The 16,555-nt window shown below is 44.7% G+C and overlaps 1 protein-coding gene across 1 annotated transcript in view; it reads right to left on the reverse strand.

The window, feature by feature from the left end:
* The window catches only part of FBXW10B (F-box and WD repeat domain containing 10B), a 35,470-nt gene that overhangs the window by 14,917 nt on the left and 3,998 nt on the right, over nt 1–16,555 (reverse strand). Inside the window, exons 4-9 of the mRNA XM_024752671.1 lie at nt 16,388–16,529; nt 15,572–15,694; nt 12,280–12,389; nt 10,456–10,656; nt 3,783–3,904; nt 3–145 (exon numbers count right to left, since the gene is read on the reverse strand). Of these exons, the coding sequence (XP_024608439.1) occupies nt 3–145; nt 3,783–3,904; nt 10,456–10,656; nt 12,280–12,389; nt 15,572–15,694; nt 16,388–16,529 (841 nt within the window). The remainder of the gene's footprint in view (nt 1–2; nt 146–3,782; nt 3,905–10,455; nt 10,657–12,279; nt 12,390–15,571; nt 15,695–16,387; nt 16,530–16,555) is intronic.

Here is a 16,555-nt window from a genome sequence, read left to right on the forward strand (position 1 = left end):
ACCAGCTCTGCTGTGATGATGTGCCACACTTTGACCAGCCCTTTCTCACAGCTGCTCACGATGTACGTGTCATTGATCCTGGTGGCCAGGATGGGGTCTTTGTGTTTAAAGGTCTTCAGGCACTTTCCTGTCTCTATATCCCACTCTGAAAGGGAGGGGGAGAGAGGGGTAGGTGCACGGAGAGGGTGGCAGTGGGGCTCCACACCCCATCGCACAAGCTAAGACCAGCCGAGCCCATTGTGTCAGACCCTGCAAGGCTTCACCTGGCCCGGCAGCTCCAGAGGCTGACCCACACTCCATGTACCTGCAACCCAGTGCTCCCCGAACACAGCCCTTAGGAGAGCCAGCAGTGCATGGACCTTGGCTCTGACCCTGGAACTTAGCCTCGGGGTCCGAGAGTCGGACAGCTCATCTCTAATAGCCTCCTCAGCTCTAATAAGCCTGAAAAATGCTTCCTAGGGAGTGGATTTCAGGAAAATCATGGCAGATGTTCATGTCCTCGTTCCTCCCGGATGCTGTCCTCCTGACCCACACCTTCTATCCCCCAAAGGAAAGAAAGCTGTGTCTCCTCATTTACATTTTAAAATATTCCTGAATCTGACTTTTGGATTGATTTTACTTTTGCGAGACTGTCACAGCTCAGGGCAGGTCTTCTGCTGCTGCTACACAGACAGCGTCAGAGCCACTGTACCCCAAACTGTAAGTGTTGGGTGGGTATGTGTCCCTGGGTGGGTGGGAGAGCCGAGCTTAAAGGAAGAAGCTGAAAGCAGGCACCACGATTTCAGGGGGGTGAGGGCATTAAAGCCGCCGAAGAACCTTCCTCCTCGGTTAACAGAACACGTAAGCTAGGACCGGAGAGTAACAATAGCTGGCATCCACGCTGCGCTAGCTGTGAGCCAGGCGCCACTCGAAGTGCCTGACAGGCATTAACTCATCTTCACGAGGCAGAGCGATGACTATTCCTCACTGTACAGGTGGGGAAACTGAGGCCCAGAGAGGTTCTGTAACCTGCTCAAGATCACACAGGCGGTGAGCAGATTGAGCTGCGATTCAAACCCAGGGAGTCTGGGTCCACAGGCCACGCTCCTAACCATTAACCAGAACTATGTGAATACACTTCTCTACACTCGTTTTTAAATATATATTGGCCCTTTTATCAAATTAGGAGTGGGAAAATTGAAAGATGAATTAAAGGAGTTATTGGTAAGGTGTCCTGACTTAAAGAACTTTTAAAGTGTGGGAGGGTACCCTTCAGGTCTCTAATTGTCTCCTTTTTGTTCTATTTTGGTAACCCAGGAAGGTGGGAAGAGCCCAAGCAGGCTGGCTGGTAGCTTGGGCCAGGATTAGGGTGGAGTGAGAGATCTTCGGATACTTTTTTCATTGTGTGTTTTGCACGTTAATTTTGACTTTTAAAGTATTGCATTAAAATAACCATCTTGATCACTGAGTTTTTTTTCTGTCCCCTTAAATTTTGCACCAGACGTGAGGGCCTAACTCCCCTTGCCCTATAGCCCTGCTGGTGGCCCACAGGACTCTCTCAGGTGAGTGGGAGGTCACGTCCACCCTTCCATCTTCAGAGCCTCATCTTTCATCCTTTCTGCTCCACCCCTCAAAGCAATCACGGCAATGAGACGCTCAGTCAGTTGGGGAGGGCAAAGAGGTAGGGAGTAAGGCTTCCCAGGCAGCTCTGAGCATCCGTGTGTGTCCCACCAGCCCACTGTCCCTTTCCCGTCATTTTCCTCCGCCCACACCTAACATGCAGTGGGTTCCTGAGGCCCTGGCTTCTCTTCTCTTTCACTCTTTCCTCCTGCTCTGCAAAGGAAATCTCACCCACACCCGGGGCTTCCACCTTTCACTGTACTTGGTAACCACCAAGCTGACCCATCTGGGGCTGCATCCACCTCCTGCTGCCCTCCCCCGGATGTCCGCGGTAATCCCACGCTCAATGTGTTAGCTTCCTATTGCTGCTGTAACAGATTACCACCAGCTTCGTGTCTGAAAACAACAAATGGATTATCTTACAGACGTTCGGCACGACTTCGCAAGGCTAAAATCAAGGTGTCAGCAGGGCTGTGTGCGTGTATGGAGGCTCTGGGGGGGTGGGCGGGAAGGAATGCATTTCCTGACCTTTTCCACCTTCTAGGGTCACCCACATTCCGTGGCTCACGACCCCCTTCCTCCATCTCCAAAGCCAGCAACACTGTATCTCTCTGACGACTCTTCATAGTCATGACTCCCTTTGATCACAGGTAAGAAAATGTCTGTTTTTCTGGATCCAAGTGATTACCCATGGGCCCACACCAACAACCCGGGATCATCTCCCCATTTTAAGGTCCCTAACTTCAGTACATCTGCAAAGTCCCTTTTGCCATGCGAGGCACAAGATGACACAGACGCCGGTGTCCGGGATTAGAACGTGACCATCTCTGGTCGGCCGTCCTCCTGCCTGCCACACTCAACGTGTCCAAAATGGAAGCCTTCACCCCCTCCTGCTTCCCTCCCCCACCCGACTCTTCCTCTGAAGCCCCGTTTCCATCAGCGGTACTTCCAGATACCCAGAGGCCTGCGTTATAAAGTCTGGCCTCACCCTTTGCCCTCCTCTCTCACTTTTCATCTCCAGCTAGTGTTGAAGTCCCACCAGTTCTCCTTCTAGAAGTCTCCCTTCTCTTTGTACCATCTCGTGTAAACTCGCATCCATCTGATGTCTTCACACTTGCCTGTTCTCGGATATTCTGAAGACATCACAGGTTCTCTAGACTGAGTAAGTACCTTAACTTGCCCCCTGTCCCCCGGAGTCACCACCTCTCCAAATCCTTCTTCCACGATATCACCAGAGCAATCTTTCTCGAATACACATTTCATCATATCAATCCTCAGCTTAAAACGCATCTACCGGCCCCCACGTCTTATAGAATAAAGTTCAATTTCCAACCACGACGCAGAAGGCCCTTGACAATCTGGCCCCAGACAAACGTATCCGCCTGATCTCCAAACACCACAGGCTGCAGCCCAGCTGTACAGAGCAAAGGGAAATTCCCCAAATTCTTCATATTTTTTCAATATTCTGTGATTTGCCTGAGGTGTTCCTTCCGCTTGGAATGCTCTACACTCTCCCTCTGCTCTACACTCTCCCTCCCTTTTACTCTTATATCTACGGTCCCTTAGTACCCCACAAGCTCATTGGAGCACACGTTTTAGAGCCAGACAGCCCTGGGTTCAAATCCCCACCCGACGACTTAGCAGCTTTGATTTGGGGCAAGTTGGTTTTCTGAGTTGTGGATTCCTTATCTGCATCCATCCCATAGGATTCTTTTTTTTTTCTCTCTCTCCCTCTTTTTTCTCTCTTCTTTTTAAAATTGATTGTAATTTAAAATTACAGTCACCCCATAGGATTCTTGTGAGAGTTAAATAAGGTAATGTACACAAAGCACCTATCACAGTGCCTGTCTCAAGGTTAGTACTCAATGAATGGCAACTGTTATCATTCACATATTTACTATAATCCCCCATTATATATTTCTACGTGTGTCTCCATTAGAAGACCATGAGACTCCTGGGGAAATAAAAAGCCACATCGGAAGGGCCATATCATAAGCGCTTTTTTCCTTGCCGTCTAGCACAGCACCTGGCATTCAATCAATAGTTGTTGAGTGAATGGGTCAGTGGATACAGGGACAGTTGAAAGGATAAATGACCGCCCGTAGAAATGAGCAAAACAAGTCCTTTGGCAACCCATGGATTTGGGGAAACTTCTTAGAGAGGTGGAGGTGTTTCTTTCTCACCTTTTACCTGGCAATCTCTTGCTCCAGATGCGAGCTTGTTCTTCCACACATCCATGCAACTGATAGTCCCCTGGTGGCCACTGAAGATGCGTATGCAAGCCCCACTGTTCAGATCCCAGTATCTGCAGGAATCAGGCCAAAAATAATACTAATAAGTTTTTGAGATTTTCTGAGGGCCCAAGGGATCAGACGGTATAGAGTTCAATAGGGAGTTGGAAGGCAGCAGTTTTATGACCAAGGCCTGCATCTGAATCCCAGTTGCAGGGCCTATTAGCTGTAACTTCGGGAAGGTTACTTAATTTCTGACTAAGCTTCATTTCCCCATTGATAAAATGGAGATGATAATAATAGTAGTTACCTCACAGGGTTTTTGGGAAGAATTAAATACACTAATGTAGTGACTGTCAACCAGGGGTGATTTCTACCCCCAGGGGTGATTTCCATCCCCTGTGACAATGTCATTTTTGGTTGTCACAAGTTGGTAGGGAGGTGCTATTGGTATCTAGTATGCAAGGTCCAAGGATGCTGCTAAACATCCTACAATTCACAGGATGACCCCCCCCACAGGGAGAATTTTCCAGCCCCAAATGTCAATGCTTCTGAGGTTGAGAAACTCTGCAATAACGCATGTAATACTAGAACAATGAGCAGTGTGTAGAAAATAATTGATAACTGTTAGCTCGTATTAGGTGGAAGGGTCCCTAGAATGGTCACCAGGCTCAGAATCCATGGCACTGATTCAGTGGTAGAGCTGACCTTCAAACAAGAACAACACAACAATTGACCTGAGCCACTAGAATATTTTATGTGCATTTCTAAAGCATATCTAAGAGATAACGTGGGAACGTGTATGAGTCACACTGTTTTTTTCGTTTGTTTGTTTTTGTCTGTTTTTTTGCCACACAGCTTGTGGGATCTTAGTTCCCTGACCAGGGACTGAACCCGCGCCCTTGGCAGTGAAAGCATAGAGTCCTAATCCCTGGACCGACAGGTAATTCCCAGAGTCACACTGTTTTTTAATACGCAAACCTGCCTGAGGTCTCTCAACTATCATTAATACTGACTTCCACTTCAGCCAAATGCCTTTATGATAGTACAAAGTATCGATATAATGTCAAGATGGTGGGCTCTGGAGCCAGGCTGCCTGAGGTCCAATCCCAGGTCCATCACTTACTAGCCGTGTGATCTCGAATAAGTTACTGAATCACTCTGTACCTCAGTTTCGTCATCTGTAAATTGGGGATAATAACTATGGTACTTACCTCATAGTTATTATGAGACTTGGCACATAATAAATGATTAGTAAATGGGTTTTTTTTGTTCTGTTTTTCTTTAGATTTGTTAGGCTTTTCCTTCCAATATTCCTAAAGGTCCTATGGCTTTACCTGCTCGTCAGAGCCTGCTCCGCACCCACAGTGAGTTCAACAATGTCCCACTGGTCTGAAAAAAAAGCATGTTTTTTTAAAATTTATTTTTGGCTGCTTTGGGTCTTCGTTGCTGCACGTAGGCTTTCTCCAGTTACGGCGAGCGGGGGCTACTCTTCGTTGTGGTGCGCAGGCTTCTCATTGCAGTGGCTTCTCTTGTTGCAGAGCAGGGGCTCTAGGCATGCGGGCTTCAGTAGTTGTGGCACGTGGGCTCAGTAGTTGTGGCTCGCGGGCTGTAGAACGCAGGCTCAGTAGTTGTGGCGCATAGGCTTAGTTGCTCTGTGACATTTGTGATCTCCCTGGACCAGGGCTCGAACCTATGCCCCTGCATTGGCAGGCAGATTCTTAACCACTGTGCCACCAGGGAAGCCCAAAAAGCATGTTTTGAACTTCTGTTTCTAACAGCATGGCCAACCACATGTCCAGGTTGTCTTCGTAATTTATGCAGAAAAGGTATTGATATTTGAGAAACACTTTCAGAAAAATAGGAATGGAAGGGACTTCCTTGCCTTAGCAAACTTATAAAAGAAAAAACAGATGTACTTCCTTCAAAAAGGGGAAAAAGATAAAGATGGCTTTCACAGCTACTGCTTAACTATAAGGCCAAGGCAAAGTTAGAATGAAAGAAAGAGAGAAAAGCGTAAGTATCAGAAAAGAAGATAATATATTGCCATTATTTCCAGTTGATAAGATCATCTACATGGAAAAACCAAACCAACATACATACTTTGAGGTTAGCAAGAGAGGTTAGCAAGGTTGCTGGATACAAGATCCACCTATAAAAATCAATACCATTCCTCAATACCAGCAATAACCAACTTTAAAATATAAATGAAAATAAGATACCACTCAAAATAGCAATAAAATTATAAAGTTTACAAGTATTAAATAAGACTACACAAGACTTTTATAAAGAAAAAGTTTTAAGTTCTAAGAAAGAACAAAGAAATGAATGTGTGGCCCAAATTGTTTATAAATTCAATGCAACTCCAATTGAAAGTCTAGTTAGATTTTTCAAGTCGGTAAACTTACCCTAAAAACTCAAAAAATATATACCATAGCTAAGTTATATTAAAAAAGGAAAGTGAAATGTAACACTTGCCCCACCATCACATACGAAAACATCAAAAACAACAACAACTTAAAAAAAATCTTTAAAACAAAACAAAACAGGGTAGTCCCAATCAGAATCCTAGCAAGTTATTTTGCGGATATTGAAAACTCATTCTGAAGTTTATAGGAAGAGGCATGAGACCCAGAATTGCCAAAACAATATTGAAGGAGGGGAATAATGGTGGAGAACTGACACTACCTGACTTCAAGACTCACTACAAAGCTATAGTACTTAAGACAATGTGGTATTGGTGAAAGAATAGACAAATAGATCAATGGAACAGAACAGAGAACCCAGAAACGGACCCATGTAAGTACAGTCAACTGATTGCAAAGGTAATACAATGGAGCAAAGAGAGTCTATCCAACAAATGGTTCTGGAACAACTGGACGTCCACATGCAAAAAAAAAAAAAAAGAAGAAAAAAAAAGAATTTAGCCACAGACCTTACATCCTTCACAAAATTTAACTCAAAATGGATCACGGACTTAAACATAAAACACAAAACTATAATATTCTTAGATGATAACATAGAAGAAAACTACGACCTTGGGTATGGCAATGACTTTTAGATACAACACCAAAGGCATGACCCATGAAAGAAAGAATTGATAGACTGGACTCCATTAAAATTTAAAATAGCTACTCTGCAAAAGATAATGTCAAGGAAATTAAAAGACAAGGCACAGACTGGAAGAAAATATTTGCAAAAGACACATGTGATAAAGGACTATTATCCAAAATACACAAAGAACTCTCAGAACTCAACAAAAAGAAAACAAACAACCAAAACAAAAACTGGGCAGAAGAGCTAAATAGACATTTCTCCAAAGAAGACATACAAATGGCCAACAGGCACATGAAAAGATGCTCAACATCGCTAGTTATTAGAGAAATGCAAATCAAAACCTCAATCAGGTATCACCTCACACCAGTCAGAATGGCCATCATCAAAAAGTCTACAAGTAATAAATGCTGGAGAGGGTGTGCAGGACAGGGAACCTGCCTACACTGCACTTTTCCACAGTGCAGCCACTGTGGAAAACAGTATGGAAGCTCCTTTTAAAAAGCTAAAAATAGAGCTACCATATGATCCAACAATCCCGCTCCTGGACATATATCTGGAAAAAATGAAAACTCTAATTCAAAAAGATACATGCACCCCAATGTTCATAGCAACACTATTTACAATTACCAAGTCATGGAAACAACCTAAATGTCCATCAACAGATAACTGGCTTAAGATGATGTGGTATATATATATATACAATGGACTATTACCCAGCCATGAGAAAGAACAAAATATTGCCAGTTGCAGCAACATGGATGGACCTAGAGAATATACTTAGTGAAGTAAGTCAGATGGAGAAAGACAAATATTATATGATATCACTTACATGTGGACTCTAAAAAATAATAAAAATGAATCTACATACAAAACAGAAACAGACACACAGACATAGAAAACAAACTTATGCTTACCAAAGGGTAAAGGGAGGGTGGGAGGGATAATTTAGGAGGATGGGGCTAACAGATTCAAAGTACTATACATAAACTACATATACAACGAGGATTTACTGTATAGCACAGGGAACTATATTCAATATCTTGTAATAACCTATAATGGAAAATAATCTGAAATATATATATGTATGTATTTCAGCTTATCATACACCTGAAACTAACACAATATTGTAAATCAAATATACTTCAATTTTTTTTAATGGGCCAAAGATTTTTTTTTTTTTTTTTTTTTTAAAAATGAATTTATTTATTTATTTTTGGCTGCATTGGGTCTTCATTGTTGCATGTGGGCTTCTCATTGTGGTGGCCTCTCTTGTTGCAGAGCACAGGCTCTAGGCACGCGGGCTTCAGTAGCTGTGGCACACGGGCTCAGTAGTTGTGGCTCGCGGGCACTAGAGCGCAGGCTCAGTAGTTGCGGTGCACGGGCTTAGTTCCTCTGCGGCATGTGGGATCTTCCCGGACCGGGGCTCGAACCCATGTCCCCTGCATTGGCAGGCAGATTCTTAACCACTGCGCCACCAGGGAAGCCCTGGGCCAAAGATTTTAACAGACATCTCACCAAAGAAGACATCCCCAAAAGATACTCCACGTCTCAGGTCATCAGGGAAATGCAAAAAAAAATAACAAGACACCACTACACACCTATCTGAATGGCCAAAATCCAGCACACTGACAATACCAAATGCTGGTGAGGATGTGAAGGAACAGGAACTCGCATTGATTGTTGGTAGAAAAGCAAAATGATGCGGCCATGTTGGAAGACAGTTGGAGATTTCTTACAAAATTAAACATACTTTACCGTGTAATCTAGCAATTGTTCTCCTTGATATTTACCCTAAGAATCTGAAAACTTATGTCCACACAAAAAATTTGTAAATGGATATTTATAGCAGCTTTACTCATAACAGCCAAAACTTAGAAGCAACCAAGATGTCCTTCAGTAGATGAATGAATAAATAAACTGTGGTCCATCCGGAAAGTGGAATATTATTCAGCATAAGGAAGAAATGAGCTATCAAGCTATGAAAGGACCCAGAGGAGCCTTAAATGCATATGACTAAGTGAAAGAAGCCAATCTGAAAAAGCTACGTATTGTATAATTCCAACTATGTGACATTTTGGAAAAGGGAAAATTATGGAGCCAGTAAAAAGATCTCTGGTTGTCAGGGGTTAGGGGGAAGCATGAATAGGCAGAGCATAGAGGATTTTTAGGGCAATGAAAATACTCTGTATGATACTATAATGATGAATACACGTCACTATATATTTGTCCAAATTCATAGAATGTACACCACCAAGCATGAACCCTAAGGTATATTATGGACTTTAGGTGATTATGATGTGTCAATGAAGGTTCATCAAATGTAACGAATGTACTACTCTGATGGGGTATCTTGAGAATGGGGCAAAGGGTATATGGGAACCCTTTGTACCTTCCTCTCAATTTTGCTGTGAATCTAAAACTGCTCTATAAAAACGATCTTTTTAAAAAAGGCGGTTTTGATGCAAGAACAGAAAAACAAGCCAACAATACTGTATTGTACGTTTGAAAGTTGCTGAGAGAGTTGAAAGTTCTCATCACAAGAAAAAAAACTGTCACTATGTGTAGTGATGGATATAACTAAATTCACTGTGGTAATCATTTTGCAATATATGCATATATCAAATCATTATATCGTACACCTAAAACTAACACTTTATGTCAATTATACCTCAATAAAAAATAAAAAAACTCATGCACATGGGTATCAGGAGACACATCCAGGAATGTCTGTGGCAGTTCTCTTTGAAAGAATAAAGAACTATAAACAGTGCAAATATCCGCCAACAGAAGAGTACATAAACGAGCTATGATGTATTCATCTAATAAAATACTGTATCTCAGCGAAAATAAATCAATTACTGCTACCTACATCCTACAAATGAACCTCAAAATCACAGTTCAGTGCAAGAATCAAGTACAGATGAACTTTGAAGATACAATTCCACTTATGTTAAGTTCAAGAATGGACAAAAGTAATTAATATATCGGCATATATAAAAACAGGTAGCAAAACTATAAAGAAATACAAGGGAATAATTAGTATAAAATTCAGGATAACATTACCTCTGGTTGGGAGGAAGAAAGAAGGAATAAGAGAAAGGCACAAAGGGGATTTAGGGAATGGTAACACCCTATTGCCTGGCCTGAGTAATGAGCACATGGGTGTTCATTAGATTGTTTAAAAATATACATATATATATATATATATATATTTAACACTATTTTGTTTCCATACCCACAAAAAACTACTTTCCCCTGAAGAAATCTATAAAAATATATATAAATTATGCCTTCACCTAATAATGCTAAAGAAAATACTTTTTGAGTCACAGCCTTCAGCTAGAAAATAGATCTGATAATTGCTGTACATCTATCTCACCCAAAGTTTAAACAATATACAAATTTTTGGTTTTTATCTTGCCAAAAAAAAAGTGGGTTCTTCTAAAAGTCAGTGTAATTTAGGATAACTTTTGCATAAATACAAAAAGGTAAAAGCATGCGTGCTCTTTCCACAAGCTGCATTTAGGCCTCGGCAGGTTGGGGACCACAGCTTTCTTGGACCACTTACCTGATACTCAGGTCATAACTCCCGCTCAGGAGAAAGTTTTCCTCCTCACACAAGAAGAGGGTATGGACACTCCCAGTGTGGCCTCGGAACTTGATGGGTATCTGTTTTATCTGTACGATGTCCAGAAGCTGGATCTTCCGATTGGATGACACAGCTAACAAATCTCCCCCAGAATAGTGGATGATTCTGTTTCGGTCCCACCTGAGTTGCCAGAAAAAGGATGATCCATGGAAAGAAGAGTTAGTGTCCTTCCTAGAACTCACTTAGCACAGTGCCTTTCACCTGCAGCAATACTATAATGGAAAATACAGGGCCTTCCAACAAGGGATATAGCAGAAGGCAAGGCCTAATGTTAATGGTTCCTGATGGATCCCCACCTCACACCATAACAAAAATCCATTTCAAACAGATTTAAAACCTAAACACAAAAGGCAAAACTATTTTAATAATTTCTGCTAATGTATGATAAATCATCAAGACACAGAACAGAGTATGCAGCATTTCCCACCTTATTTGACCATGGAAACCTTTTTTTCATGGAAAACCTCAGAGGAACACACTTGGGAAGCCCTATACCCACTGCATGTCCCATTGTTGGTTTTTTGCTGTTCTTCTTTTTTCCCTTAACCAATATCCAGTGAGCATATATTAGGGGCAAAGTCCTGGGATAATTGGTGCTAACGGGAAATACAAAGATAGATGAATAAGATATGAATGGACCTTGCCCTCAATGAGCTTACAGTCTAACAAAACAGGGTGAGTTGAATTAATTTTCCAATCATAAGATTATTAGCAAACAGATAAAATATGAGCAGGATGACCAAATAATTTATTGTCTAAACTGAGTTTTTTTATTGTGAAAGGGGACACTATTGTTAATTATTGGAGGACCACAGAGTAAAATCGAATTGTTTCAGTAAACAGGGATATAAAGTCACTCTAAATATGAGAAGCAATTCCTGACGTTTTTGTCCTCATTCCGTTTGTCCTATCTAGAGTTCAACCAGTCATCTTCTCTTCTAAAGAGCACGTATCACCACACTATCCATAAAATCTCAGCTCTGCCTTTTCCCATCTGCTCTGTCTTCCCCCTACTGGCTGGTCAAGAAGCAATTCGTTAGTAAGGTTCACAGACAAAAATAGAACAATGATGGTCTTCACAAAACTTTATGAATAAAGAGTGAAGTCCTAGGTCTAAAGTATGGAAGAAAGTTGCCTATTAAAGGGTCTTCTTACGGCATATTCAAACGATGCCACACTAGGTAGTTATCATAAATACCATTTTCATGTTTAACACGGAAAGACATTCACAGTACCTTGCCAGAATGGGTTACAGAACTATGTATAGCATAGCCCCCTTTCTATTTAAAATATGTATTTATAGAGGCAAAGAAAAAGTTCTAGGGTAGACATCGATATTAATGGTAGTCATCTCTATGTGACAAGATTGTAGGAGAGCTTTCCTTTCCTCTATACACTTCCTGGCATTTTTTGGATTTTTTTTCCAGTAAGGATATATTACTTCTAAAATAAGAATTAAACAATAAAGATATTTTTAAAAAAGATTTCATGCCTGTGAATTGTGTGAAAGCTTGGTCAGTGTACACAAAGTTTATAAGGGGAGAGCGACCTCCACCCGATGCCAAGAATGGTGCAAAAATCAAGCACCTATTCTCCAAGTGGGATCTCATGTGGGTTTGAGGCTGGGGCTTGAGGTGAGGAAGGACTGCCTTTCCAAGTGAGCGAAGGTCATGGGAGTCCTCAGATGCCCGTGTGGGTAGTTCAGGGGTCCCTGGAGACCTGGACTCTGACCACAGTACCTACATGTCACAGAGAATGCGGATGTTGTAAGTGCCACAGAAGACATTCCTCTCCTCCATCTGCACCTGCTGAGTTTCCTGGTTCTGGTACGCGGTCCACAGGTTGTAGCCATTCTAACAAGGGAACACTTACAGTCAAAGGATGGCAGCAACCTGACCCCAGACACGCATCCCTATGACTCTCCCATGGCGAGGGTACAGGGGCCCAAGAGCTCCTTCTCTTCAGGCTGTGGCCACTGCTATGTGGTGATGGGGAGGGACCTGTGAGCAAAAGGAACCCCTGTGTGAGAAAATACTGAGCTGAAGGTCCTGACCCTTCTTCAACCTCTGATTCTGTGAACTTCCGATGCTGCTGATAGCACAACTTTTCCAAAAATGAGCTCACGACCAGGATGCACACAAAATAGTCACCGGTGCCCATTTCACAGAAGCCGGGGTTTCGAGTTCCTGGTGTGTGTGCACGAGACAGTACAGAGCGTACTCGTGGGAACTCAAGTCACATGTGAAATTCCTGTTGCACGCTCTATGCACTTGTGTGTCCAAGTTTTCATATATCCGCAACCTTCATTTCTCCTTACAGCTGCCTCACAAAGTACATCACTTGCCCCACAAAGTTTTCCCACCATTTTACAGATGATGCATCTGAGCCTGAGAGGGGAAATCAATTTTATCAAGTCTCAACAGGGGTGTTCCCCGTCCCTTTCCAACACTCCTTCCTTCCTTCCTTCCCTCCTTCCTTCCTCCCTCCTTCCCTTCCTTCCTTCCCTCACTTCCTTCCCTCCTTCCTTCCTCCCTCCTTCCCTTCCTTCCCCCTCCCTTCCCTTCTTGCTACCCTCCCTTCCTTCCCCCCTCCTTCTCTCCCTCCCTTCCTTCCTTCCCTGCATCCTTCCCTCCTTCCTTCCTTCCTCCTTCCTTCCCTCCTTCTGTCCTCCCTCCCTCCTTCCCTTCCCTCCTTCCTTCCCTCCTTCCTTCTTCCCTCCTTCCTTCCTTCCTTCCTCCCTCCCCACTCCCTCCCTTCATCACACACTTTCTGAGTAGCTATGGCCCTCCAGGGATGCTAAACTCTGGTATAGATGAGTCAACTGGAATTCCAGTTCCAGTCTTCTTCCCAACCTCATTTTCTTCAACCTCAAAAAGCAGGAAATAGCAATCACGCTAACAGGAAACTGATAAGACAAGGTGAGTTTATGATGAAAGCAAAGAGGACCACAGCACGACGTCTGTGTCTGGGGACCTGTCTTCCTTCCCAACCTCAGCCTTCTCTTCCATGCCCGTCCACTCTTCCTCAGCCCATCCTCCTTCTCGATCTTTCACCAGGTCCTGACGTCCACATAGAAGTCTCTCCCCAGAAGAATCCATCAGCCTGCTTCCCCTCACGTGTTCAGGCAGCTCTGATATCCTGCCGTGAATTAAACAAGGCTTCCCTGGCTTCTCACAGCCCAGGCTGGAATTCCTTGGCTCTCGCCTACCCACTGAGCTTTGAGAGCCTGGAGGCTACTCGGTGGAGTCGATGGGGTGGAAGAGATCTGGCTTCGAATCCCAGCTCTGCCATGACCAGCCAGGAGACCTTGGGCAAGTATTCTAACAGCACAGCCTCATTTCCACACCCACACACTGGGAGCAACGCTGTCCACCCGACCCGTTGTGAGGATCAAGTAGATCAAGTAGATCACGGAAATCAAGCACAGGCAGTACCCGCTGTAGCCGCCACCCCCGGAAGCACTCACCACTAGCCTCCGCCTCTTCCCAGCAGCCCGCTCTCTGCTGAGTCCCACTGCTTCCCTACCGGTCTCCATACCTTTACCTGTTTCTCTTTCTTTTCTTAAATTAATTATACATTTCTAAGCAGCAAACACTGTCCGGGTAGTCCTTGTTTGTCTGGCAATTACTAGCTACATCACCTAAGGAAGAAGGGTGCTGGCTGTGTTACACTTAACAGAGTGACGGGCTTGGAAAGAGCGGGTCAGCCTTGAACTTATGTCTCTTTCCCTCCAGTGGAGGCCTGACACTCTGTTTCTTCTTCTATAAAATGGGTGGAGGGGCCAACTCGAAGATTTCAAAAATTGCAGGCCCACAAATGTGCTTTCTTTGGCCCATGTAGTTTTGGGTTTTTTTTTAATGCTTTTAATTGGTTGCCAGCATTAAAGAAAAGCAAGAGCTGTCCCGTGATAATTCAGATTTCTCACTTCCCTTGAAAGCTCAGGCGGCCTGGGAAGCTGGGGTGCACAGTCTCCCGTGGCAATGCTCAGCTGGACCTGAGTAGGGACTGCACCCCCCAGAGTCACCACGGTCCCATCATCCTGCCGCCCTCCCCGCCTCCCTCCCTCCTTTGTGTGACCAGAACGGCCTCTACAGACATAAGAACTGGACCCTTCTCTTTCTCAACTTCTAATTGAAACTGCACAGTCTTCCTATGGAAAGCTACAGTCTGACCACCCTTGTTAAGTATCCTTTTGGGGCCCATTGAATAGATTTCAAAATAGAAGGCCCTTGAGCAGAGAGGAGGGGGCAGGAGTCCCCTGGTCTGGGGAACGACCACCACGGCTCAATGGGCAGAACCCAGAGCTCAGAGTCTCCCACCTGAGACACGGTACTTTTTTTATTACTGCCCGAGGTTTTGTAGAGAGGTCCGAGGCTAAGTAACGCTCTCCTTCCATCCCAGAACCAGAATGAACCTGGAAGTGAGAGGTCGGAAAGCTTAATTCATTCTGGACCCTGGACATCTGGGGACAGCCCTAGCCCTGCCCTCATGTCCTCAATCCCGAGCGACAGACCCCCCTGCAGCCTCTCAATGCAGGTACAGAGGTGGTGAGGAAAACCCCAGCGATCCTGACACTGCTCCTGGCTCTGAGCTCCCCACTAGATGGCAGATGCCATGGACACAGGACCTGACGTGGCAGCTGCAGTCAGGAAGAACCCTGAGAAGACAACCAAATCAGCCCCCTCATTTAACAGAAGAGGTAGTTAAGGCTTAAGGAGAGAAAGTCACTCGCTTAAGGACACACCACCCCCAACTGTGGTCTCCCTTAGGGAATGCTGCCTCCCATACCCTACATCCACATGCTTCATGCTACACCCTCCCATACCCTACATCCATATGCCCCATCCTACATCTCCCATATCCTACATCCATGTGCTCTAACCTACACCCTCCCATACCCTACATCCATATGCTCTATCCTACATCCTCCCATATCCGACATCCGTATGTGAGGGCCGAGTCTGGACTTCAGCCTTCAATAGCCAGTAGGAAACGACGCCCACAGTCGCTTGCCCCAGGCGCCATCGGAACCCACCTTCGTTCTCAGTTTCCATTTCTGATTTTTCACACATAGGTGCTTCCCGTCATCTGCCATCTTAGGAACTGGGATAGTAACCTTGTTGGCGTAATTAGGGTCTATTCCCCTGGTGTAGGACCCCTGGGGGAAAAGAACCAAAAATGGCTACTCTTAGTTCTTACACTCCAAGAGGAGGGGGAAAACTAGTGTTTGGCAAGATCTGAAAGATGGGTAAGTTCTGGGCAAGGAAGGCCTGGGCCTGGCCAGCTAGGCCAGTGGTGCGTGTAGACCGGCTGAAGGAGGGTAACGCCCACCAAACATCCGGAGAGGGACCTGCAAGGATGGTGGGCGGTTCCCAGCTTCCAGCATGTCCCCTGGCTCAAGGCCTCCTCTCCCTCTGCTGGGAAAAATCCAAGCTACCAGGAACCCATGATTTAGGGTCAGGCTTCTGGCAAGAAACAGAAGTATGAATACCAGAGATGGTTACTATCCAGGGAAAACTGCATTTTCACCTAAAAAAATACTCTGTGACTCCGTGAACATCTGCGTGCATGAGGCTTTCTTACATTGCACAAGCTGCAGTGTGGCTCCCTGGGGAAAGCTCCCTGCTCTGTGAGGCTCTGGAAAGGCTCTGCCCCTGTCTTCCCAAGAGGCTTCTATACGTGTCATCCCTGCTAGATGCACCAACAAGGGGAGAGTAAATGGGGATATCGGGAGTCCGGACAAAAAGGCAGTTGAGGAAGCAGGAGGAGGCCAGCTCAGGGTCTACCGCAGATGGAAAGGCTGGTGCAGACATGAGGCTGGTCTACAGCTGTCCCCTCCCAAAGAAAGTACCTGCAGTAAGGTGATCTGGTGCTGGATGAAAGAGTGCATGGACAGGTCGGTCCTGACCTGCTGTGCCAGCACTGCCCAGTGCTGGCTCACGAACACACACCTGTTCAGGCTGTTCTTATCCAGCATACCTGGAAGACAAGAGGTGGACCTGGGGACCTCCCAGCTGGG

This window comes from Neophocaena asiaeorientalis, unplaced genomic scaffold (genome assembly GCF_003031525.2).
Source record: "Neophocaena asiaeorientalis asiaeorientalis breed wild unplaced genomic scaffold, Neophocaena_asiaeorientalis_V1.1 scaffold540, whole genome shotgun sequence".
In the NCBI taxonomy this organism is placed as follows: domain Eukaryota; kingdom Metazoa; phylum Chordata; class Mammalia; order Artiodactyla; family Phocoenidae; genus Neophocaena; species Neophocaena asiaeorientalis.